General features: G+C 43.3%; 1 protein-coding gene across 1 annotated transcript; it reads left to right on the top strand.

Annotated features, from left to right (window-relative positions):
* The first annotated feature begins 1056 nt into the window (after nt 1-1056).
* On the top strand, nt 1057-25230 carry TM7SF3 (transmembrane 7 superfamily member 3). The gene is made up of 12 exons (XM_053405241.1): nt 1057-1151; nt 11404-11561; nt 12808-12958; nt 13632-13752; nt 14882-15047; nt 15429-15606; nt 15745-15831; nt 16901-16981; nt 20450-20602; nt 21456-21553; nt 22890-23052; nt 24386-25230. Exons 1-12 carry the CDS (start codon nt 1079-1081, stop codon nt 24646-24648), a joined length of 1692 nt encoding a protein of 563 aa, XP_053261216.1. The 5' UTR covers nt 1057-1078; the 3' UTR covers nt 24649-25230.
* The last annotated feature ends 1427 nt before the right edge of the window (nt 25231-26657 follow it).

The following is a 26657-nucleotide window of genomic DNA, read 5'->3' as shown; positions in this document are numbered from 1 at the left end:
TTGACTCAGAAATAATTGAGCAAACAGGGCTGCATCTACACACATATATAAAACGCTGTGAAAATGCTTTTATTAAAAAATATTTAAAAATATATATGGAATTTTTCATTAGCTCACTCACACCATCTCGTGTCCCATTTGTATAATGCACTTAAAACACACTTAAAATGTGTGTTTGTGCTGAAAAAGATGGCAACTTTAATGAGTAACCACCAGCCTCTTTCAGGGCCCCTAAACCTGCACATCAGCTCAGGGGGTAAGCCCCACCCAGCACAATCCATCACAAGACTTGGCGCACATACACGATTTGAATGGCACTTTGAGGGAGGGTGGCCCCCTCCAACATGGGCGTAGCCAAGAGGGGGCAGATCGCCTGAAAAAACCTCCACCACTTTGGCTGCCCCCCTCCATGGCTACGCCCACGCCCCCCAAGGCTCCTAGGCACCAGCTCCTTCTGCCCCCCCCCCGGTTTTCTCTAGTCTCGCCTGCTCCTTCGTCCCCTGCCCATTCATCTGAAACGCCAAGAGATTTTCTTTCCATAATGCAAGGCTGCATTTCCCCTTCCCACCCCAGTTGCTCCCGGGTTAGCTATTCCCCTCCACACTCTTGAAGCAGGCAAGCCTTTTTATTTTTTTCAAGCATTTGACATTTTGGGTGAGGCGGCGGCATTCCCAGGCAAACCAAGCAAGCGGGCTGCCCTTTTTGGAAGGAGGGTTGCTGCAACCTGCACGGCTGCCCGGGCCCCTTGGCCAAGCAAACTCCGCGGGACGGGACGGGACGGGGTTGCCGTTGTCTCTGCGCCAAGAGGCGCCCCGCGGAAAAGGGAGGCGGAGCGCGAAGAAGGGCTCCCTCCCCGGAAGTGAGCTCCCGCTGGCCTCTTGCGCAGCCGGAGGGTTTCGGCATCGAGGCGCCTTGCAGGGCGAGGGAGGCGCGCCTGGGAGGCGGGATGCGACTCCGCGCTTGCTGCCCGGGCTAGAGCCCGCCTGCGCCGCCGCCCCCGTCCCCCCCCCGCCTGTGCTGTGTCTTGGTTCGTGTGCCTGCGACCCCCTGTCTCGCGCGCGGAGAGGCGGCAGACACCATGGGGCTCCTCGCGCTGTTTCTGGTGCTCGGGTGCTTTTACAGGTACGAAGGTGCAGAGGACGCCGCGGCAGGTAAGGCCACAAAGGCTGATACTAATATAATAATCCTGCACCCACTTTATCTGGATTTGCTCACTGACCAGACAAGTTAAAGATGGTGCACATCTGCTTTCGTTTCTGGGAAAGGGTCCTCCATTCCCCATGCCTGTTGCATGCCCGAAGTGAACGTCGTTTGGGGCCGGCTGGATCTTGGCTGGAGTGGCCGTGGCTTAAAGCTGCTTTCCTTCCAAGGGGATCTTAGTGTGGAAGCCAGGAAGGGCTGTCTTGTTTCTCAACAGTCGGTCAGCAAAGCAGGCTGTGTGCGCCTTGGACTGATGCTCTTGTGTATGGATTGGGTTTTCGGGGCTCTGTATGAAAACTATGTTGATCGTGTTTACTTAATTCAGCTAAAGCAAAGGGAAATTTCCCCCGCCCCCCCCATGGGTGCAAGGAGAGTTGCTTTATCTAATCGGTACTGTGTTCTGTTTTGCACATTGTGCAACAACAAACCTGAGTTTGCCACCAGCTGTCCTCTCAACCTGGCTCCTTCATATGGTTCACTGTCTCATGTGTTTGTCACATTAAACTTCTGGAGGGAGCGTATACACACACACACACACACACACACACACACACACACACACTAAGATGTAAACCTTAAAATGTTATGTATGAAGAAACTGTAACCCATATACTGCCAGGGTGGAAAACCCCTTTTTGGCTTCAGGGCTGCATGCCCTTCCAGGAACCCCATGCCACTGGTGGAAGGCGACAGAGGCAAAAGTGAGCAGATAAATGGCTGTAAATTTTACCTTGGTACAGCAGGCAGGCTTCTCCACACTCACAAATACACCTCCCTCTAGCCGGCAAGCGGAAGGAATGATTGGAGTCCAAGGACCCATTCCAGCCAGACATAAAGACTCAAGGAAACGGCAAAGGCGGGCCAGGGAGGGGGCTTCCTTGTTTTTGGCTGGCAATGGGAATATAGGCATTAGTTGCCTGTGTTTCCCATGTCAGCTGTCTTCCAATGGAAGCAAAGCAGTCATGGGAATTGTAGGCTTTAAAAGAACTGGTCATGTGTCTTCATAGTTTGAGTCATGTGCCTTGGCATCTGTGCAGCGTTCTTGGTTCCCTGAGCTGATGAACAAGCATGTCTTTTATTGCTGAGACAAAGTTCTGCTGTGGATAATGCAGAAGGAACAGCAGCAAATGTGTCATTGGACGCAATTACATTATATGTAAATGCTCAAACTAGTTTTGCAGCTCTCACTAGTTTGTCAGAGTTCTTGCTGCAATATTGCATGAGCTTTGATAATGGTCTACAGAAGAGCAACTTAATTAATATTAGAAGCAAGGAGCATTCTTACAGCTTGACTATTCTTACAGCTTGACTATTCTAGGGCCATGGTATTTTGCAATACTGTACACAGCTGGTAAGCTAAACTGCTTTTCCTTTGACTTCAGAAGGTGGAAGGTCGGCAGTTCAAATCTCCATGACAGGGTGAGCCCCCATTGTTTGGTTCCAGCTCCTGCCCACCTAGCAGTTCAAAAACACGTCAAGTACACATCAGTTCAAAAACATGTCAAGTGCAAGTAGATGAATAGGTACCACTCTGGCGGGAAGGTAAACAGCGTTTCCATGTGCTGCTCTGGTTTCGCCAGAAGCAGCTTAGTCTCTGTTGCAGTTCATAGAATTTTGGAACCATGTCTGATTGCTGAGCCACTGGTTACACCAGGAAGGATAGGTTTTCTATCTTAACACCTCTCCAGAGCTGTCTTGATGACAAATAAAAGGAATGCACATTGGAGAGACTCATTTGTTTTCCAATTCCAAAAAACCAAAACAAAACCAGAGTCTAAAAAATAAGAACATGAGAAAACTGGATCAAGCCAGTTGCCCATCTAGTCCAGCATTTTGTTCTCAGTATCCAGCCAGATGCTTATGGGATGCTTGAAAAGACGTCCTGAGTGCAACAGCTCTCTCCCACTTGTGATTCTGAGCAAATGGTATTCAGACAGTGGAGGTAGATTATAGCCTTATCCTCTATGAGGTTTTTTAATCCTCCTTTAAAGCCATCCAATTTGGTGGCCATCATTACTTCTGGTGAGAGCAAATTCCACAGTTGAACTATGTGCTGTATTGGTATTTTAAAGCAAATTATTTATTTATGTTTAAGTCTCTCTTTTGACTTGTGTAATGCCATCTCATTCCTGACCTAAGATGGCAAAAGCAGCAAAGCTGCCCATTTTATGCTACTACCTTAACTTTAGGCAGGCACATACAACTGATAAGGTAAAGGTACTCCTGGACGGTTAAGTCCAGTCAAAGGCAACTGGGGTTGCGGCAATCATCTCGCTTCAGCCCAAAGAAGCCAGTGTTTGTCCGCAGACAGCTTTCCGGGTCATGTGGCAGCATGACCAAACTGCTTCTGGCACAACGGGACACCGTGACGGAAGCCAGAGCACACAGAAACGCCATTTACCTTCCCATCGCAGCGGTACCCATTTATCTACTTGCGCTAGTGTGCTTTCGAACTGCTAGGTTGGCAGGAGCTGGGACAGAGCAATAGGAGCTCAACTCATTCTAGTTTGCCCCCAACCTCCTCCCTTCCAGGTCATGTGGCCAGCATGACTAAGCCACTTCTGGCGAACCAGAGCAGCGCACGGAAACGCCGTTTACCTTCCTGCCGGAGCGGTACCTATTTATCTACTTGCACTTGACGTGCTTTTGAACTGCCCTGCAGTCACTCAAATATGATACGCAGTGTATTGATCAGCAGTTTTCACAAATGGTACTCACGTTCCAAAACAATCTAATCAGAATTATGCCTTGCTCAGAGCACACGGGTTATATAGGCTGTTCACAGATTAATCAACAAAAGCATATGGAGCAACTGAAAAAAATGTGACAGCCACACTGTAAAGGGTTTTCTTTGCCTTCAGTGTTGTGAATCTTTGAAAACCCTTGTCAAGTAGAAAAGCAGAGAATGTGGAACGAAGTAGTCTTTACTAACAGAATAGTGCTTTATTTGGACAGTGCACTTGGTACGAAGTCATTTGAGGCCAAATTCAATAGTATCTCTTGTTATGTTAGCTATAGAAAATATCTTGTCTTTTTGAAACATAATGAGCACCATCCCCAATCAGTTAGGTATGCATCTGGCTCATTAGAACGAATGGATCTTAAGAGTGTGTACTTGTGTGACTCTGAATAAATCTCATTATTTGCAATGAGGTTTTGCATTGTCTAGCTTCCCTTGGGATTATATTTTGTGTATAAGATCAGCGTGCTTTTCAGTCCCTGAAGTAAACTAAGTACTTTTTCTGTCATGCCTTGCACAAGTGTTTGCACTAGTTTGTCCTTTGACTTTGGGCAGTGGTGCAATACAGAAAAGAAGAATCCTTTCTTTGGTACGAAATCCTGTCGGTCACTCTTCTTGAATGTGAAAGTGGCTCCTTGGCTGTGGTAATCTGCCTGCACTGCCCCTTACCAGCACTCTATTCCTCAAAGTGCCTTGTAGTTTTCATTATCACATTTCTGTGAAATACATTCCTCACTGCATGTTTTCACATGAAGAGCTATGTACAAGTATTATGTGTTGTTATCCGCCTTCAAACAGGAAGAGGATCTACAAATCATCATTTGGTTCACTAAAGGTCTCACACACAGAGTTCTGTGGTGCTGTTTTTCAAATATGTGTCATGCCAAGATTCATGCCATTTTAATGAGCAAGATTCAGTTGTCAACTTTAACAAAATTAAAAATGTTTCACACTCAAATAGGTTATAAGCAACTGTTACTGTTGGTAGCCCAGAACTTTAGCAAAGAAACTCTGGTTTGTTTAACATCTCATGATTTAAGGACAGGGACTCTGGATAAAGTATTTATCTCTCTCTCTCTTTTAAAGCAGCGTGAAACTGCTGTATAAAGTAGCTGTTCTCTGAAAAACCAGCACAGTTCAAGCCCAAAGTAGGGCATTTCCTGTGTACAAGAGACTTCGAAAAGGCAGGCACCAAGGAAGTGGCTCTCATTCCAGACTATGCTTGCCAATCCAGCAATTTCCTTATGCACTAAGGAGAGCTGATAAATTCAATGAATTTACAACTGCCCTTGATCTCAGACAGCAACCCTCAGAATCACATGGCTTGGATAGGGTTCAAGTAATACTAAAATAAAATAAAATAAGACATAGCGATGATGCAAGCTTTCACTTATTTTTTCTTTTAGTTTTATTTCTCATTTTACAAATATTTTAATAAAAAAGCAAAATCTTTACATAATCAATCTGCATTTCCCTCAACTTCCCTCCCCTCCTTTCTGTGGTTACCTATTTTATATCTTTTGCTACTGCATATCCCGTTCAAAACTTTTTACTAATTTCCCCTTTGTATTCCCTTTTAATTATTTCTTACTGCAGGTGTTTATGTCAATCCTGCTAATGTTTTAGGTTGTTTACAATACATCTTCCAATAATCAATAAATTTTCCCTATTCTGTTTTTAAAAGTCTCTCTTCTTGGTTTTTTATTCTTCTGGTTAGTTTTGCCATTTCTGCATATTCCATCAGTTTTAATTGCCGTTCTTCCTTCATTGGAACTCTTTCTTCTTTCCATCTCTTGGCATAAATCAATCAGACAGCTGTAGCATATATAATCTCTTCTTCTGTTCTTTGGGTACCTCTCCACCAATTATACCTAAAAGAAAAGCTTCTGGGTTTTTTAAACTAAAGTTATCTTCAACATTTTTTCCCAATTCATTATTAATCATTTCCCAGAAAGCTTTTGCTGCCTTGCCTCACCACCACATATGGAAAAAGGTACCCCTCCTCTTTACATTTCCATCAGGTATCTGATTCTGACATACATTTTTGCTAATTTAGTAGGAGTCAGATACCATCTATACATCATTTTCGTGTAATTTTCTTTTATAGCAGAGCACGCTGTAAATTTCAAATCCACATTCCACAATCTTTCCCATGCTGCCATTTCACTATTAAGTCCTATATACATTGCCTAGTGTATCATTGATGATTTCACCTGTTCGTCTTTCGCTTGCCATTCTAATAGCATTTTAGACATTACTTTTTGATTCTTCTCTAGCAGGTCCTTTTCTAGCTGAGAGGTTTGGTTTGTAAAGCCACTATATTTGCCCAACTTAAATAACTTCTTAAGTTGATAATATTGTAACCAACTCGTTAATATTTCTGCTATTTCTTCAAACCTGTTTAATTTGATCTTCCCTTCCTCTTCTGTTAGCAAATCTCTATATGTTACCCATTCATCACTCATATTTCTTTTTTTTCACCATTATGGTTTCTATGTGTGACAGCCATAATGGTGTTTTCCTTTCCAGCAAGTTTTTGTATTTATCCCACACTTTATATAAGTTTTTCCTAACGACAAAATTCATGAAACCTTTATGTATTTCAGTTTTTCCATACTACAAATATGCATGCCAGCCAAATCTATTATCATGTCCTTCTAAATCCAAAATTTGCACATTTTTAATGTTAACCACGCCTTTAACCAATAAAGACAGAATGCCTCATAATATAGTCTTAAATCTGGCAGGGAAAATCCACCTCTTCCTTTAGCATTTATCAAAAATTTATGTTTTATCCTCCATTTCCTTGCCTGCCAGATAAATCTTGAAATATATTTTTGCCATTCTTTGAAACATCCTGTTTTGCCAGTTACTGGAGCAGTTTGAAATTAAAAGAGCATCTTCAGTAATAGGTTCATCTTTATGACTGACATCCTTCCCATTAACAGCTTTCACTTCTTTTCTGAACTCTTCTTTCTAATACAGTGGTACCTTGGGTTACAAATGCTTTGGGTTACAAACTCCGCTAACCTGGAAGTAGTTACTTCGGGTTAAGAACTTTGCCCCAGGATGAGAACGGAAATTGCACGCCGGTAGCGCAGCTGCAGTGGGAAGCCCCGTTAGCGAAAGTGCGCCTCAGGTTAAGAATGGTTTCGGGTTAAGAACGGACCTCCGGAACGAATTAAGTTTGTAACCCAAGGTACCACTGTATGTAAATCTGCTATTGGAATCAAATAGTGATTGAAGTCCACCAGCCACCTCTCTTAACCACAGTGAAGGCAAAGCAAAAAGTGATAAAGGGCTGGAATAAGCGTCTCATTAAATGAAAAGAAAGCTCTGCTTTTGGTTTAGTAGATCTTCAAGAAAACACGTTTTCCAAAGATCCCCATCTAGCATAAGACAGTGAAAGGCGCACTCCCCCATTGTCTCCCAAGACAGACAGATGCCGACAACAGAACCTCACATGCTCATTACCAGGATTATAGATAGCTATTTTCAATATGGAAGGGGGGGTATACATTCATGAATACAGAAATTGTGGTCTGTTGCCAAAGCAGTTGATCAAAGTAGGGGGTGAGGAAAGGTGACTAATATCCAAATGCCTCTTGATTTGTGCAAAATGCACAGCCCTTTTGGCTGAGCTATGACAATAGGCAAATGAATACGCTCAACCAGCCTGTTAAATTGCTCAAAAGAGAGGTGTGGAAGGATAAAATTGTAATTATTATGGAGGAGACAGATACCAGCGTTGTACCAATGTATGAATGCAGCTCATGACCTACACTCACATTTTATGTGCTGCAATATTCCTTCACACCTATTTTGAAAGCTTTGTCATGTGCTTGTGATGAGTGTGCTGGGAAAGTAATGATTAATTTGTTCTCTACAGCATCTATCCTTTGAAGAGAGATAGGCAGAAGATTGCTCTTGCGGTATTTAGTGCTTACATAACATCACCTTAAGGCATCATAAACTCTTTGAAGCTAAGGACTGCTTTGTACTTCTCAGAAAGAATTATAAATGCCTCAGATCTCAAAGGTTTCAGAAGAGCAGGGTTAAACTGGTGGGGAGGAAGAGAAAAGATCCCTTTAACATAGTCTGTATGTTTAAAATTGTGCAGTTCCAAATTGAAATAGAAATTAACTTGCTTTAGTCTGCAAAGAGCAGAATTCTGTTTTACCTGACTTGGTTTTAGAGTATGAAATTGTCTTTACTGTATTTTAGATAATTTTTTTAATTTATGTTTGTAAGTTGCCTTGAGTCTATTGTGAGGTGTATGTAGCTAAAGAAATATGACCAACCATTGTAATGTGGCCATACACTGGATGGAGAACCTCCTGTTCTCTCTCTTTTGCCACCTTCCTGAAATGGCCAGGTAGAAGCGGGTGCACAAGCCACAATCCGTGGGTGGAGCCTGTTTGATGATAAGGGGGTGGAGGCTGTGCAGGTCTAGGTCAACCTAAGAGCCACAGGACAAACCCACAACGGAGCTTTCTGTACTTGTTGCACACAACCAGACCAAAGCAGGAAGTGTGAAAAGAAGAACCTTGGAAAAGTAACATAAATGGGAGATGTTCTGCGTTTTCCACAATGTTTGCATATCCCATGTTTTTATATTGAGGTTGGCAGTGTTAGAAACGCAGCTATATAATCTAGGCACCAAAACGCTCCTTAAACCAAGGTTACAGTTGCCAAAACAGAATGTCTACCGTATTTTTCGCTCTATAGGATGCACCAAGTTTTAGAGGGGGAGAACAAGAAAAAAAAATCTCTCCCTCTCTGCACAGCCCCTTCCATTTCTCCTCCCGCTTGGCTGAAGGGGCACTGGCCAGAGAGGGAAAGCTGCACAGCGCCTCTCCAGCAAAGCGAAGCCAGGAGAGCAAGAGGTGTCGGTGCGGACCGATCCCTCCTGCTCTCCTGGCTTCAATGGCTATCCCTGAAGCCATGGAGCCTGCATTCGCTCCATAACACACACACACATTTCCCCTTAATTTTTGGAGGGGGAAAAGTGCGTCTTATAGAGCGAAAAATACAGTAGTTGCCGTTTTTGGACAAGACGTCTCTCAAGTCTTGTTTTTTCAAAGGATTGACTGGCTGTGATTGATTATCAGTTAAACATCTGGCTAGTTCAGATGACAACCTTGAGCTAGGTTAAGAACTTTGAGAACTTAAGGAAGATAAGTCACTTGATCCAGGAATATGGAAGGTTGGCCTAATCCAGGCATAGCCAAACTTGGCCCTCCAGCTGTTTTGGGACTACAATTTCAATCATCCCTGACCACTGTTAGCTAGGGATGATGGGAGTTGTAGTCCCAAAGCAGCTGGAGGACCAAGTTTGGCCATGCCTGGCCTAATCCTACCTCTTTTTCTTAAAGGTGACATGGACCATTCATAATGCAGGAATATTCTACACAGAATAAAACTTCAAACATGGAAAAACTTCCCTAAACAGGGCTGCCTTCAGTTAATTCTTTATGTAATTAATGCAAATTTTTTTTCTTAAAGTCTTAACTACAAAAATGCTAGTACATCAAACAGTAATATCCCAACATCTTCTTTAAAAATCATTATTGCTTGGTTTTGTGGCATGTTGTAAGGGCTGAAAGATTGGAGATGGGAGTGGAGTTGAGAAAAGACATTTGACCATCAGTGACGAAAGCCCCAATGAAGAGGTAGATAATGGTGTGTCCTCCAGATGTTCTTGGGCTCCAGTTCCTATCAGCCCCTGTAAACATGGCCAGTGGTGAAGGATGGTGGGAGTTAGTCCAACAAAATCTGGAGTGCACAATGTTGGCTAACCCTGGTCTAATGGAGGAACTGCTAATGGACCTTGAGAGTGCAGGCATCCCTCAAGTCGTGTGTGTTCTACTCACAAGCGACCACTTTTATGCAGGCCCCTTTTCTCCTGCTCTGGAGGGTAGGACATGAACCAATGGTGTCAAGTTACAAGAAAGGAGATTCCAACTAAACTTCAGAAAAAACTTTCTGACAGTAATAGCCGTTCAATTGTGGAACGGTCTCACTTGGGAGGTAGTGGACTCTCCTTCCTTGGGGGCTTATAAGCAGAGGTTGGACGCCATCTGGCATGGATGCTGCATTGCAGGGAGTTGGACTAGATGACCCTCAGGGTTCTTTCCAACTCTACAATTCTAAGATTTTATTAAAGGTCCTTACAGCATAATGTAATTTAGGTCCATATGATTAGGCAATTAGAAATAAATGAGAATAATGCAGTCAGATAAACTGGTTTGTGCATATCTTTTGGGGTAAGATACTTTGGTTATAATAACAGGCTACATCCAACCAATCCTACTTAGTGCAGACGCTCCTTTTTCGTTGGCCTCCCCGACTGATGTAGTTAATGGTGTTCCCAGCTGAGGACATTCATTTCATGACTCCCTCATGAGTGCTTCAGGAAGTGTGCTGGCCAGGGAGATTGTGGAGCCCTGTAGAAAAAGCAACACAAGTATTTTTTTAAGTGTTAAGAGAACACCCACACCTCTCAGCCACCTTGTAAACATTATTAAGGTAATCACCCGAAAGCCCCTAAAATTTTCACCAAAATTCTCCCACCCATATCCCATTTTGGTAGGGTCTGTTTCTTATGAGGGAAAAATGGCTGAGGCCAGTTAAATAGCTCTGACTCTAGCAAAAAACGGCTCTTGACTGCTGGCGTATCTGGGTTAAGATAGGGCTAGCTCTTGACTGGTCAAAAACATGCTCCACTGTCAGTTGAATTTTGGCCAAAAATGTCAATTAACGGTGATTAATAACAGTAGCAAAGAAAGTTCTTGTATTTACAAATTGATGGCCTTGCAGAAAACTCCAAGCCTTCCGAAAAACTTTACAGAGTGAACATGCCTTGACTCAGGGAATGCAGTGGTGCAGCAGTTGTGTCCTGTGTTAATATAATGGTTGCTTGTGTTATTTTGTCATGAAGCATGGTTCCTCCACTCTGGCCACATTAGAATTGCATGCAGTTGTAACACAATAACCAGCGTAGGCTTGGCCATGTGGCTTATTTCAGAAGGAAGAAGTTGGAACTAGAAGGCTCACTGACCTCTCCAAAGTCTGGCCCACCAGAGTTTCTAGAGCAGGGACCCCCAAACTCGACCCTCCAGCTGTTTTGGGACTACAACTGTTTTGGAACTACCAGTGGTCGGGGATGATGGGAATTGTAGTCCCCAAACAGCTGGAGGGCTAAGTTTGGGGGTGCCTGTTCTAGAGAATAGGTGGCACCTAGTGACCCAGACTTCTGGAGGGCTGATGAAAAAGTAGTTAGCATGACCAGTGACCCAGTGGAAAAGGGAGGCAACCATTTAAACAAAGACAGTTCAAGCAACTCATGACAATATTTGGCCAGTCGACTTCACCTCCATTCTTGCAGGCTGCTGGTTAGCTGTGTGTCTTCATCTACTCAAGTCAACTAACGAGTATCACTTGCTTCCCCCCTTTTAATGCAGGCCCTCTCTTGGAGCTCTCTTTGGGGAAATTTAAGAATGTGTTGCTGAACGAAACCATTCCAGCTGAAGCAGTGTTGAGGAATATTGACAGCAATGTGACTGTCATTATCTTTCAGATCCACACCCACCACAAGAATGTGACTATTTCCTTTGATAAGGTATCTGAATTGCTTCTTATTAGCCCTTGTGATGTTTCAGTCACTGTCAGGACTGGGCGATGTTGGGTTTTCAACATCACGGTGTATCAGCGGCCAAGCATCGCGGTTTGGTGATGAACCGTGATGTTGAAAGAAGCTGAATTGGCCCCAGCCAGTGAGGCACAGGGTGAAACTGCCACAGCTCTCACTGTGGGAGCTGAGGTGCTTTGACTCAGCGCCTCGCGGGCTGGGGCCAATGCAGCTGGCCCCAGCCTGCTGCTCAGCTGGGGGGCGGAAAAGCTCCTGCCTCCAGCTGAGCTGGGGCTGGGCAAGCCAGCAGGCCACCCCTTCCCGAAGACAGACCAGGCAGCAATACCCAAGAGCATGGAGCTTGCCAGGCTCTGTGCATTTGGCTGCCTTCGTCTGTGCAGGCGTGCTGTCCCTTTTTTTTACTCCTGGGGTGTAACAAGCAGGGGCAGGGGGGCAATCTCTCAGCTGGGGAGCCTCCTGGGCTTCGCATTCCCCAGCTGAGCAGCCGTGATCCTGATCCTGCTCTCAAGCAAGCAGGAACACAATTAGGGCTCTCTCTGCTGGGGAGGGGGAGCACTCTAACGGAGCCCCCACCCCGCCAAGCAATTTTAAGAAGCGGAGGGAGGAAAAAGCAATGCAGATTGCTTCTCCCTCTGTGGTGGTATGAGGGGGGCTTCACTCAGCAGAAAATTGCTGGTGAAACTGCTCCTGAGTCCCTCTGTCTCCAGTGCCTGGCTGGAGCTTGTTTTTCCCTTGGCATGCTGGGCGCTGGTGGCAGAAGGACTCAGGAGTGGCAGCGGTTTCACCAGCGATATACTGCAGAGTGAAGCTGTCATGACGGTCTGCCCCTCATACCCATCCTGGGTGATATATTGATATATCGCCCAGGCCTAGTCACTGATCTAATACTTGGTTCACTTGCATCTGGAATACCCAGCATCAAGTGGAATAATGGACACATTGTGTGGACGGAGCGTGGATAGGTAGGTTCAGTGGGATCTCATGAACTCTGATGCCCTTCAATTCCCTGTTGCTGCATCTGCAGAAAGCCCAACATCCCTGTTTGCCTAGGGGCTCTTGTCAAAGATTCAGTAGCTGACAATTGGATTTAGTGATTGCTCTCAAAATGGGCAATTGGACATTACTCCAGCACCCTGCAACCTATGAGAGCACGCACAAAAATAAACTTAGCACGTCGCAGCTTTTAGAGGTACTCATTAATCTCTTTGCTTCTTAGAAACCTTCCAGCAACAACTCTGGGGCCGGGACAGACAAAGGCCTGGTTTCTGTCCTTCGGCCTCTGCAGACAGTGTGTACGTGGTACTTGCAAGCTGTGGGTGCTGACCAGGTGTTGAGCACAGCTGTTTCTTTCTCTTATGCTGAAAGAGGTAAGCCATCTTATTTTTCCTGCCGTCAGGGTCAAAATGATGTGTGGCGTTCTCCAAGGCTATCCTCTTTGAGCTCCTGTGTGTAATACAAATTTTGTGCCTTCCAGTCTCCCTGCATAGAGGAGAGTGAAGGTTTGGGAAATCAAGCAGAAATGCAAAACGTCATGTCTTGCTCTCTCTTCATCCCGTTAAAAAATCCTCCTCCATTGTTTTTCTTCATCCAGTTTTATCTGAGCTTTTAATTTTCCTGGCCTGTAGCTGTTTAATTCACTCCCCTCAGCTTCTCAAGAACCTCTGCCAGACTTTGAGAGGGCCACACTTTCTACCTTTTGTTACTTTGGACTCCCTCTCAGAACCAGTTTTTAAGTGCAATCCCACTTCAAGTCATGGTTTTCCTTCCCTTTTGAAGGAAGCATGGCTTGGCCTGGCAGATCCGTAATGCAGAACCATGGTCTGGGGTGGGAGCAGGGAGATCGCATGTTCATGAAGCTGGTTCTTGAGTTGCAAACCATTTTTTGCTGCCATTATGATTGCACCGGCTGAGTAACAACGCTTCACGCAACAGGAGCCTATTCACAAAAGCAGTGAACATAAGACACAGTATCTTACTTTAACAGCTGATTGAAAATGTGTTACTCCTTTTTATTGAAGTCATTTGACTCTTTCTGTTTAGATCCAATCCCTGGAGGCTGCAACATGGAATTTAACTTGGAAATTGACCCCAATATTTATTTAGATTATAACTTGGCTGAGACACACATTAAATTTGCCCCAGCAAATCTAGGATATGTGAGGTATGTATCTTCCTCTTAGATGGTGACTATATGGGTTATTGTGTTTCTAGACTTCCAAACAAAGTTGTTTTAGGTGAGTCTGCATCATAATCTTAAGGCATACCTGCTTTCTGCAGCCTGAAAGGAAGGAATTAAGGTGGTTTTCAGAGCTAGACTAGCCATTTTTGTCCAGAGGACTGGCAGTATGCAATCTATGATTTTTTAATTCAGACATATTGGGGCAAACCAAGGCCGGTTCTTGTAGTCAGAAGAGGTGGGGGTAAGGAAGAATGTAGGCTTCTAACCCTTAGACTTGCAAATAAATGTAAAGGCAATGGCAGAAAATGGTAATTGAAGTAATTATATGTTCAGTCATATACATAATAAAATAACAATTCTGGGTAGGCTTGCTTTTGTTTGTTTAAGCAGGCCTACCCAGATATGTAATTTTATTGTATATATTTTTAATAGCACCTGTTTTCACTTATATTTTGATAATTCTTTAGGTTAACTTGCTTTTATAATTAGATTTTATCAACATTTTAAAATAACAAATTTACAACCTCACTAAACCGTTGAGAGGTTATAGATGATTAAGTGGTATATTAATTCTGCTAAATTAACAAGCTGACATAAATACCCCAAAATTAAAATACATCTTTTATCAGCAGTCAGGTTTTTGGTTTTTTTAATGGTAGAAGTAGCAACTTTGCAGTCCTCTTGAGATTGGGTAATGAATCACCACTCCAAGCCTCTTTAATAATGGATCTGCAGTAGATGGGAAGGAAGAGGCTCCAGCTCAACATTTTGTGAAACAGAATTTCCCGGTTATTTACTGTGATTTGTAACTTTGGAGCTAGGCTTTTTTTTTAAAATAATTTTTATTAACTGGCCAATCACATCAAATTAAATCACATCACATAAATTCCGAATTACAAAGCCAAATTTTGAATTTTGTTGGGGGGACCCATATTTCAAGATCCGAAGGGGAGCTAGGCTTTTTGCCTGTGGATCACAATAAGATATATTAAACCGTTCTGCAATGTAGGGGAGGGAAGTAGCTATTGGCACTACAAACTCTAGCCTCAAAGCGAAGTGTGAAAATGAGCCTAACAAGTTCAAATAAATATTCTCCCCTGCAATTTTCCAGAGGTACAAACCCACCATTGTGTGATTTGGGCAGTAGCTCTAGGTGGCGACTATCTTATGAAGTCTATCAGTATTTCTTGCCAGAGAATGACTTGTCTGAAGCATCGTTTGTGAGCCACATGAGAAAGATGTCTGAAGTGCAAAGCATCAGAAGGCATGGCACTAAAGTAAGTTGTGCAGTTTCAGTGTATGAATGAGTGGCGCTCTGCAGATCCCGTGGTGTGACTGTGCTAATTTCTTTAGTCCGTTTTGAATGAAGATTTATTGAAGCCTTTTGTAGTCCATGTTTGCGGTGACTTGCTTTAATGATATTTCATATAGTTATTGTGTTAGAATCTTTTTGCGTTTTGTTGTTTTTCTATGGCTTCCAGTATGTCAACTGTCTTAGGAGACTCTTCAGTCAAAAGGTGGGTTATCCTTATTTCAATAATTCAGAGGGCTAAGAGGCAACACACAACTTGTCTCTAAAACTTGAGGTGTGGGAAAAGTAAGGCATGTGTACATAACCAATCTCTTTTGTTCCCTTACTCTTTATCTGTCCTCCACAGATGATGACCTTAGTGAACCAAGACAAAACTGACTTGTACTTCTCCTCGCTTCCTGGACAAGGAGTGATCTATAATGTCATAGTAAAGGATCCACTGTGGAATACCTCTGCTGCCTATGTGCCTGCTCATACGTACATGTGTAGCCTTTCTGGCTCGGTGGATAACTGTTCCTCTCTTAGTAAGTCATTGGAATGTATCTATATCGTCCTCCCAACTCAGTGTCCATAAGGGGACATGGTGGTCATTCCCTGGATGAAAGTTGCACACCGTTGCCCCTGCTTAATGGCATATCATGAAATGTTCTTTTCTTCTGTAGAGAGACTCTCCACCAAAATATTTTTCACTGTGCTTGCTGTCCTTGGCCTCTTCATCTGTTTTCATGGACACAGATTCTGGAAAACAGGTACTGGTTAAGGAGAGAGTGTATGTCTTAGAAAGTCTTGGTTCCCAGCACAATTGCATTTTGCCAGTTCTGATCCCTGCAGGTTAGTTTAATTGATGAGCTCCATTACGATGTGTTGTTTTTTTATATTTTGTTGGAAGCTGTCCTGAGTGGCTGGGGCAACCCATTCAGATGGGCAGGGTACAAGTAAATAATAATAATAATAATAATAATAATAATAATAATAATAATATAAAATAAAAATATCATTATCAGCATTATTATTACAAAAACAGAGAGCAGTGTCTTTATTTTTGCAGAGGCACCGCTTATTCGCTTTCCCAATTATAATAGAAAGCATACTTAATTCTTATAGCCAGGTATCTGAGCTTGGCTCATCAGGCTGTTTTGGGCCAACCACATTCCCTGGCCCTGGTATTGTATGTGAGGGGCATGGGAAAGTTCAAGCTGTTGGTAAAAGTAAGAAGAATGCAAGAACTCTTAATTTGCATTCCTGGCTTGAATTTAAGCCACTGTGCAATTGTGGCTTTAGTTGCACCTGAAAAGGAAGACCTCCCCACCCATTTTAGAAAGACTGAAAGAGAATTATATACTCCCTGTGTTACTGTATGAGTACCACGTCACTAATCTGTGGTGATTTGGTCAAAGGCCATCCCAGAGCTGGAAGGTACAGGTAGCCTCTTTTATGGTAGGCAATTCTGCAGTGTCTCTGCATCAGGAATGAGCAAATGGTCAGTTACAACCCAGAGTGTGTGTGTGTGTGTGTGTGTGGACTGTTGCCTTGAAAAAAAAGGTGAAATCACATAGCTGCAGGAATACATTGGTGTTGCAGAATGGCTCTTGCTAGTTCCATTGTCTCAAAAAGTGTTCACTGGCTTATTCAAGGACATGACAGTGGGCCTTATCAGTTTTTGAGTCCCTGTACATATATAGGTGTCATGGCAGTAAAGGTTACATGCCCAGGTTGTGGGGTGGTGAACTTGTAGAACTCTTTTAAATCCAAATAGACCTTTCTCATTCAAAACCCAGAAAATACTGTTTTAAAAAATATATTAATTTCCCCTCTTAGATTTATTCTTCATGGGCTTCATCTTTACGGCATTCTTTTTCTTCATAACCATTTCGAGAACATCTGCTCTCAGTTATGATGGTAAGCAGAGACAAGTATGGATTTATTAATACCTTGGGAATGTTTGTTTGAAGACCAGCATTAGAACATAGGTCCTCTTGTTAATATCAGCTGGCCAGCTTGATGCTGTGTACCTTTCTGGTGTGATTAGCAGTTGCCTCTCACTCCTGAATTACTGAGGAGTGACTAAAGAAGACTTTTCAAGTAATACTGAAAGGTGCAGTACAGTGCATGGCTAAGATTTAAGGATGCATTAGAATCAACAGAAATGACTTTTGTTTTTTCCTTAAGCTGGTACTAATATTTGTGCTAGGAGAAAGCAAAGTCCACATTACATCTATAAATCTGTCAGCATTTCTTTCAGCTAAAGGTTTGAGCTGCAGAAGTTTGAGTCCATAAGCCATGGCTGTGTGTATGCTTCAGTTCCATTGCCCTCTAGAAACAGCATGGCGTGTGCAAGTTCAGAACTCAGTTTCCTGAATATTTTAACTCTCACTTTAAAAAAAAACCAAAAGTTCTCACCTTTCTTGCTGTGAAGATATGTGTGAAAGTATGTGGGCGGTGGCTGCTGACGCTCAAAACCAAATAGATGGTTAAGTTATTATTTTCTTTGTTTTGGTAAAGATTCAGTATGTTGCATAACTTTTTACCCTTTGCCATGATGAGCAAAACAAAAATAAATCCTGGAAAGAAGATAAAGTGTAATAAACTATGCAGAAAGATACAACCAAGATTTATTTCTGTTTTTTGTAGCAGATTCCTGCATATTGATACCAAATGAATTGTGTTAGCATAACAGATGCACAGTTCTTTATAGAGGCTGATAATTTTTTATTCTAGTAGTTTCAGAATCCTATTTGACATTCTCATATAGCCAGTTGAAAAATTCAGGCAAATGTAAATCCCATTGTTGCCTTGAAAAATTTATATTTATTTGGACTTCCGGGTTAGCGCCATCGGCAAATGGCGGATTCCCTCCGAGCTCCGGAGGGAATCGGCTCCGCAGGATTTGGGTCTTCCCGCTGCGGTGACGCGGGGACCCTTAAAAATCACAGGCGGTGAAGCCTGTGAACCTGGTGACTCGGCGGGCACCATTTGCGCCCCCCGACCTGCGAAGGAGCCTTTTTAAAGGCTTCGGAACGGGGGATGGGGCGAGCGGCGCGGTGCTGAGAGTCGACTGCTTCTCCTGCGGAGTGAAGCCGCACTGCCATGGCCGGAGAGCGCTGACTTCTTCTTGTGAGTAATTGGACTTTAAAGCAACAACCCGTGAGTAGTACGGAAATTGGATTTGCAAAGAAATTTTTTTTTTGAATTAGGTACGATCGGGGAAGGCGCAAACAGGAAGTCCGTCTCCCCGTCTTGTAAATAATCTAAAGCAAGGACCTGCTAACTAAGGTCGAGAGAATCTTTTCTTTTTTATTGGGTAAAAGACATTAATTTCACGATTTGGCAGTATAAGAAATCTTACTGAAGGATAAGAGCTAATTTTGGGAGCTGAAGTGCCACCCCCCCGGACCCGGGAGTGATCCGCGAGAGAGCCTGTTGAAGAGGTATTGAAGAGTTTGACAGCTGTCAAATTAGCTGTCAAGACTGAAAAAGAGAGCTTTGTTTCTGTTGTCTCTGCTGGTTATATTTGTTACAATTTGGTTATAATTTGTTGAAAACAAGGAAGAACTGATACAAACTAACTTGACTTTTGGATTTGAACTGGAAGGAATATTAAGTAACCAAAATCCCTCTAGAGGGGGTTTTGGGACATTACAAGAATGGCTGAAGGAGGGAAAATACAAGCTAAATTGGACAGAGTTTTTGTTCTCTTGGGAAAGATACAAGGCCAAATTGATGTTTTGGCTACAAATGTTGCAACTCTGGATTTAACAGTAAATAAACTCATTGAATTTGATAAGGACTTGACTCAGGAAGTCCATGCAGCTGGACAAGAAGAGAAACTTGAGAGCTTTGAGAGTGTGGAGAAAGAGATATATGTTGTTCCTGAGGAAAAGGAAGGAGGAGCTGTAATGCTGCAGATGACAAAGGAGAGCCAGAGGCCTGACATGATGGCTACAAAGGAAAATGAGAACTTGATGTCGAAACTCTGGTTTGAATTGGAGATTGAAGAATGGAGAGATCTCCTTATGTGGAGATCTGAAGATCCAAGGATTACAAATCTGATTAAGGTGGAAGTTGGAGCTTTGGGGACATTTGCACTTGAAAGGAGTAAGAAACAAGATTCGGGCTCCACTTTTAAGTATGGAGGTCTGGCTGGAAGAAACATGGATCCCATTGGGCTAGAGCTTCTCCGAGATCTGGTGTTTAATATTAAGGACCATCAAAAAAACCGGCAGAGAGGAACTGAGAGAGAATTAAGAGCCTCGGACGTGAGATCTCCAGGCTGATAGTAGATTAAGACTGATGGACATTTGTTGGGGATTGAAACCGGGAAGGGGGGGGTGTGGAGTTTGGGAATCCAAAGGGTGCATAGTTATAATCTGTTTTTGTTTTTATTCTGTTTTGTTATTTGTATGAAGATTGGGGAAGTCGTGGAAGGGAATTTGGGTCGACTTTAGAAAAAGGTTTTAAGAATGAGTACTGATGTATAAATATTGATGTTTATAAGGTAAAATTGGCTTTTTAAAAATGAACTAAATAGAAAAAGGTAAAAAATTAGGGATAAGAAATTGCTGAACTAACAATTTGAATTGGAATATAAGAAGGGGAGGTGTGGGGAAGTCAGGGAAATATGTTATAGAAAAGTAAGGATTGTGAACTCTATGTGTTTTTAAACTTTTTTGTTTTTCTGTTTTGATTTTTTTAATGTATTAAAGTGGAAAATTTCAATAAATATCTTAAAAAAAAGAAAAAAAAGAAAATATATTTATTTTATTTCTTGATTAATGAGAGGACCACAGGTAGTCATGGAATAAGTAGCTAAAACTACATGTTACATTCATAATTGTTTAGCTGTTCTTATTTTATCTGGAAGCAGCCTTGAGTCCCTGTCAGGGAGAAAGACAGGATATAAATAAACACCTCCACCATCACTACTACTATTACTACTGCTATTTCTGTTATTCTTATTTCTAGTTCTGTGTAGCTGCTGATTTCCCATGAATGATCCTGCACTGCTGTGGTTACTCAAAATGTTACTTGGGCAACATGGTTAATCAGCAACCCTTTAATTTCCCTTTTCTTTTTAAACCAGTATGGAGGAGTCCAACATGCAGCAGGAGTCATCTTGATTGGCAGAACTAAGTCTTTTAGGACCCCAGAGGCTAGTCCACAAAAATGTATCCCATAATGAATGTGTTAGTCTTTCTACCATTCTCTAACGCTCCTTGTTTGTTACAACAAACTGACATAGCTACCTTTCTGGGAATGTGTTGGCATGGATTCTTTAAAAATCAAAGTGCATTTGCACAGGCATGGGTGATGTTGGAGAAACAAACCTCACTTTCCCCTCTTCTTCTTCTCCTTCCTTGGTCATCCCAGTCAACCTTGGTCTTACTGCAGTCGCTGGAGTTCTTGGAGGTCTCCTCTTGGTCGCTTACTGGTGGCGATTTGGCTTTGTGGTCCTCTGCATGTTGATTGTGGGGCTTGTGCTGGGCTTCCTTGTCGCCTCTACAGTTTTCTTCACTCCAATAGGTAAGTCACATAGTTATGATTCCTATGAAATGTGTATATTCTTTGTTACTTTATGAAGTTTTGTGTTGCGATTACTCTTGCTGTCTTTTGCTTTCCACTGATTTAGGTCTGAAGAGAAGGGCGCTACCAGTTGCGCTTCTGAGAGCAAAAATGTTGTATTAAAACAGAGAGTGTTGCCAGTTTAATTTCTATCCTTTTCAAAAATGTATGTGCTACCTTTCAGGGCAAAACCTTCCCAAGCTGGCTTACAGCAAAACTGTCCTGTATACTAATGTCGTAGAGGCAGAACTGCTACATAAAAAGAAGCTACACTCTAAAGTATTCTGTATTATTTACAATAGACTTGTGTAAGAATGGTTATATTTTATATATTATTTTTCTAAACGTGGCAAATCTTGTGTTGGTTGTCTAATAGGAGTTCAGATATACTTCAGCAAATGTTTTAACAAGAATCCACTTTGAGGAAAGTATTGCAGCCAACACTTGGCAATGAGTTTGCTCCTCACTCATCCCTTTAAATGCAATTACTTCTCTCAAAATAATGGACTGGGGATATTGGCCTCCAGGTGCCTATTGCGAGATACTTCCCTATGTGGGCACGGTTTTGAACATTGATAAATGACTTTGAATGCCACCTGGAATTGCATTTAACTCACATTAATCTGATGCCTTCACACACTTCTAGGTCAGAAGGGTTTCCTTTCTGACAGATAAATGACCACCAGATCTGCTTTTTTTAAGGTGTATGCAATTTTATCTTGTTTTGAGCTTTTAAATTTTGTAATTGGTGTTTTTGTCTTGATACTGGTCATTGACTATAATAAAATGATTTGACTTGACTTGACCTTCACAGGAGACTATAAAGTTTTCCAAGATGATGCAGTATTCTGGGTGACCTTCTCTTGCATTGCCTTGATAGTCCCAATACTTTTTGTTGGATACCCCAGAGTTGTAAGTACCTTATTTGATTTTTTAAAGTGTAATTGTTTCAGCTTCTCTTCTTGTACATTTTGGAGTGATGGTGGACAGAATGCTGTAACTAAACTTTTCCCCTTTTGGACATAGTTGTGAAAAACCAGTGCTTGCTTGTAAAGAAAAAGGGACCCCTGACCATTAGGTCCAGTTGTGACCAACTCTGGGGTTGTGGCGCTCATCTCACTTTATTGGCCGAGGGAGCCGGCGTACAGCTTCCGGGTCATGTGTCCAGCAGGACTAAGCCGCTTCTGGCGAACCAGAGCAGCGCACGGAAACGCTGTTTACCTTCCTGCTGGAGCGGTACCTAGTTATCTACTTGCACTTTGACGTGCTTTCGAACTGCTAGGTTGGAAGGAGCAGGGACCGGGCAACGGGAGCTCACCCCGTCGCGGGGATTCAAACTGCCGACCTTCTGATTGGCAAGTCCTAGGCTTTGTGGTTTAACACACAGCGCCACCCGTGTCCCTAGTGCTTGCTTATTCCCTCTCATTTACATTCTGTTATGCATATGTTACATATCCAGGGAGACAAGCTGCCAGAGGCAAGCTTTTGATATATGAATTCCTGTTTTATTATGTTTTCTTTCCCCCACCCACCCACACAATTCCCACAGCCCCAATTTATTTTATGTTTAATTTTTTATTACTGTAATTGTTCGCTGCTCCAGGTATACCTTACAGTAGAAGGACAGTTTCTGTTAATAATGACCCATCCTTGGTGAATTGCTTTGGCTCAGCCTGGCTACATTTTGCCTCTGCTTAACTGCATTTCTAAGCAATTTTCCCTTATGAAAGCCATGCTCAAAAAAACCCCTACGAAGCACTAATTTGGGGATAGGGAATTTGTAGCTGTCTAGATGGTGCTTAGGGACGCAGGTGGCGCTGTGGGTTAAAGCCTCAGCGCCTAGGACTTGCCGATCGAAAGGTCGGAGGTTCGAATCCCCGCGGCGGGGTGCGCTCCTGTCACCCGGTCCCAGCGCCTGCCAACCTAGCAGTTCAAAAGCACCCCCGGGTGGAAGTAGATAAATAGGGACCGCTTACTAGTGGGAAGGTAAACGGCATTCCGTGTGCTGCGCTGGCTTGCCAGATGCAGCTTGTCACGCTGGCCACATGACCCGGAAGTGTCTGCAGACAGCGCTGGCCCCCGGCCTATAGAGTGAGATGGGCGCACAACCCTAGAGTCTGTCAAGACTGGCCCGTATGGGCAGGGGTACCTTTACCTTTACCTTAGATGGTGCTTTGCAATCTTCTACCTTCATAGATAGTGACCAGCCTCTTTTCAAAGCCATTCACAATCTATTCTTTCTCTTTAGCTGAACATCTTGACATGTGGCATTATAGGGTCCTACACCATAGTCTTGGCTACAGCGTGTTACTTGTACACAAGTCTCTCTTACATTAGCATCGACCTGCTCCGGAGGATTCTAGATGAAAACTTCAAAAGAGCTTTCACCAATGTGCCCTTTCAGCGTAACGGTAAGTGTGTCTCCAGATGAGTGAATTCCTTGACTGGAGGCTTGCAACTGAGAACCTTAGAAGAGAAGTTAGTAGCAACCATGAATGCAGGGAGAAATGTAAAGTACTGCACTTGGGCAAAAAAAATGAGAGGCACAAATACAAGATGGGTGAAACCTGGCTTGAGAGCAGTACATGTGAAAAGGATCTAGGAGTCTTGGTGGACCACAAACTTGACATGAGCCAACAGTGTGACGCGGCAGCTAACAAAGCCAATGCAATTCTGGGCTGCATCAATAGGAGTATAGCATCTAGATCAAGGGAAGTAATAGTGCCACTGTATTCTGCTCTGGTCAGACCTCACCTGGAGTACTGTGTCCAGTTCTGGGCACCACAGTTCAAGAAGGACACTGACAAACTGGAACGTGTCCAGAGGAGGGCAACCAAAATGGTCAAAGGCCTGGAAACGATGCCTTATGAGGAACGGCTAAGGGAGCTGGGCATGTTTAGCCTGGAGAAGAGGAGGTTAAGGGGTGATATGATAGCCATGTTCAAATATATAAAAGAATGTCACCTATAGGAGGGAGAAAGGTTGTTTTCTGCTGCTCCAGAGAAGCGGACACGGAGCAATGGATCCAAACTACAAGAAAGAAGATTCCGCCTAAACATTAGGAAGAACTTCCTGACAGTAAGAGCTGTTTGACAGTGGAATTTGCTGCCAAGGAGTGTGGTGGAGTCTCCTTCTTTGGAGGTCTTTAAGCAGAGGCTTGACAACCATATGTCAGGAGTGCTCTGATGGTGTTTCCTGCTTGGCAGGGGGTTGGACTCGATGGCCCTTGTGGTCTCTTCCAACTCTATGATTCTATGATTCTATGCTTCCAAAAAGCTTGCAGGCTCATGTTAAAGTAGAGGACAGAAAAGAATTGTGCCTGAAGAGTGCCGTTGCAGATACACTTAGCTTAGCGCTGCATTGGATGACTATGCTGCTCTTTCCCAAGCTTCTGGGTCTTGGCCGAAGGGGAAGGAGAGAGGGGCATGTGTTTTGTCCTGGTTGGAGATGAATACTGCGTACCTTGTCCCTTCAGACAAGACTTGGCAGCATACTGGTCTTCCTTTTCACACTTTTATGGAACATCTTAAATCGCTCGAGGTTGTGGGGCAGAGTAGCAGTTCCAAGGCCTTTGTGGGGGAAAGTAGATGTGAAGATGGATTTCAAAAAGCAGGTGTAGGTTTTAGAAACTGTAAAGGAAAACTGGCCTGGATAAGTAAATGAGGTCTTGGTCTGGCTTACTAAAAGAGAAGGAAGAGATTCCACTTCAGTCGAGACTTACCTATTGGTTTCTTCATCTTGCAGACATCATACTCTTGGCGGTCTGGGCAATGCTGGCCATTGGAGGAATAACGATACAGCTGCGCAGAGAGAAACGCGAAGCCCCTTTTCCACCACATCCCTACCTGATATGGAGGCGTGAAAGAGAGCGCAGGATAACTAACATCCTAGATCCAAGTCACCACGTCCCTCCCTTGAAAGAAAGAATTCATAGCAAGCTATCTCAGATCAAGGACTTTTTCCAAAAAGAGCAGCCAGCAGGGGAGAGAACACCACTGCTCTTGTAAACTGTCATGCAGCTGGGAAGACTTGGGAAATGCAGGCAGAGATTTTTCTGGAGCCAGCAGACACCCAGTGGTGCTGAGAACTTCCTCTGTCACCTTGCCTTGCTAAGCAGAAATAAGAATGAACTGGAAGAAGATCAACACTAGTTTACTTATAGTAGTCCTGCTTGATTGTTTGCTGTGGCACACAGGCACTTGCATCTGTGGTAGTTCGCCACAAGGATGGAGTATACGTATGTGCAATGTGTGAAAATATGGGGATGGGTGGGTAAGATGGGGAGAGAATGTAATGGACAGGTGTGCAACTTCAAAATCCTGAGAGATGGAAAATGGACACTTCAAGCACACACATGGTTCTCTTCAAGCACAGTACACCCTTTTAACAAGTGCCACATTGTGAACAATCATTTCTGCTGTACAGACTATGGCAGGAAGGGGGGGGGGAAGAATAATTGGAGACTGACTGCATATGGAAAAACAGCCTCTTGCTGACTGTGGCACTATTCATTCTAAACTTGCACTGTTGCTGCTAGCCAATACCTTTTAAGATGTCAAGCTGTACTAAAATATTTTTTGATCCTTTAACAGTTTAGCTTGCATTCACTTTCTGTGTGTGAGAAAATCAAGTAATTTTGATTCCAACACCCAAGAGGAGAAAAAGCTTTCTGAAAGTTTAGCGCTCAATTTTCTACTCGGCTGTTAATCTGGTTGTAGTGAGTGGCGGCTGCTAAGGCTGGAAAAAAGGATAGTCTCTGATGCACTTTGAAATGGAAGGTTGTTTTTATTAGGATCTGTGGTGCAAGACACAATGAGTAGCCTTTACAGCACTTCAGTTGCATAAGTTCCTTTTCGTATTGAAGTGTTTGCCACTACACTAATTGTCACTGGATTTTTTCTCTCTCTCCTTTTTTAATATTTGAGAAGAAAAGAAACCCCTAAACCCAGTTTGCAGGCATTTGGGGGCACTGCTGCTCAGAAAGATGTAACAGACATCAAGGGCAGCCAGCTTCCAGAGCCTTGAGGGTGGGGAAAGAAGGGCAGATCTTGGGTAATTTGCCCAGGAGTCCAGACCAGATCACCCTCAGCCATGATGTCACTTCTAGGCTTAGAGGAGTGGGAGTGGGGTGGTCCCCAAGCCTCTATTTGGGACACCGAGTTCAGAGAAGAGGATTCTGCAGGCAGAGGAGAAAATGGAACCATTTAAACGCCTGCTTCTGGCCATATACCCATTTACTCCTAGCTTTGCAGCTCGCGCACAGAGTTGCCCCTGCCTCTGTGCCTCTTTAGCTTATCAGTTGGCCCTCCCCAATAATAACCCTTTGGCTTGGAGTAATGCAGTTATACGTAAAGCAGTTAGTTGAACATTATACCAGTACCTTATTTGACGAACACATTTCCTGTAATGAACTGCTCAAACCACTTGTGTGGGTGCAGGGAGCAAAAGTGCCGTGAAGCATGATAAACATCCAGTTTAAACCTGAAGTGTGTGATTGCATTAGTCAATGTGCACCCAGGCAGAAGACTTATTCTCAGGGCTTTTTTTATCGTGGGAGAGGAAACTGGTGGAGGTGTCTGGCTTGGTTAGGGTTTTAAGATTCCTCCAGTGTTTGAATTGGGGTTCCTGATCTTCAGAAGGCAGCCAGCAGAGAGAACTTGAGCAGGTGTGTTTGTCCTCTCATTGTTGCAGCGTTAAAAGCTGTGCCTGTAGATGTACCCAGCTGTCCAAGGTGGAGGAGCCCCATCACTGCAGAACCTGGCACTATGTGCATAATCTGTATTTTCTTTTGCAGACAGGTGGTGTAAGAACAGAAGACTGTTTTCTATTATCTCCCCTTTCTGTTCAAACACAACTTGTCTGTATAATGAGGATCTGTTTCATTCCATGTTGATGCTCGAGTAACTTGCTGCTTGTGCCATTTGTATATTCTAGCAATAATGGTGTTGCAGGGTGGGTAGAAGGTTTGTTGGCACAGACTGCATGGACTGCACTCACTCCTAGTCCAGGAAAGCTG

The sequence above is a fragment of the Podarcis raffonei genome, chromosome 10 (genome assembly GCF_027172205.1).
Source record: "Podarcis raffonei isolate rPodRaf1 chromosome 10, rPodRaf1.pri, whole genome shotgun sequence".
In the NCBI taxonomy this organism is placed as follows: domain Eukaryota; kingdom Metazoa; phylum Chordata; class Lepidosauria; order Squamata; family Lacertidae; genus Podarcis; species Podarcis raffonei.
The sequence above is the reverse complement of the archived record's forward strand: the minus strand, read 5'-3'. Positions and strand labels throughout refer to the sequence as shown.

Coding starts and splice junctions, on each gene's coding strand:
- TM7SF3 (XM_053405241.1), top strand. CDS start 1,079: ATGGGGCTCCTCGCGCTGTTTCTGGTGCTCGGGTGCTTTTACAGGTAC. Junction 1,152..11,403: donor TGCAGAGGACGCCGCGGCAG/GTAAGGCCACAA, acceptor CTTTTAATGCAG/GCCCTCTCTTGGAGCTCTCT. Junction 15,607..15,744: donor GGATAACTGTTCCTCTCTTA/GTAAGTCATTGG, acceptor TTTCTTCTGTAG/AGAGACTCTCCACCAAAATA.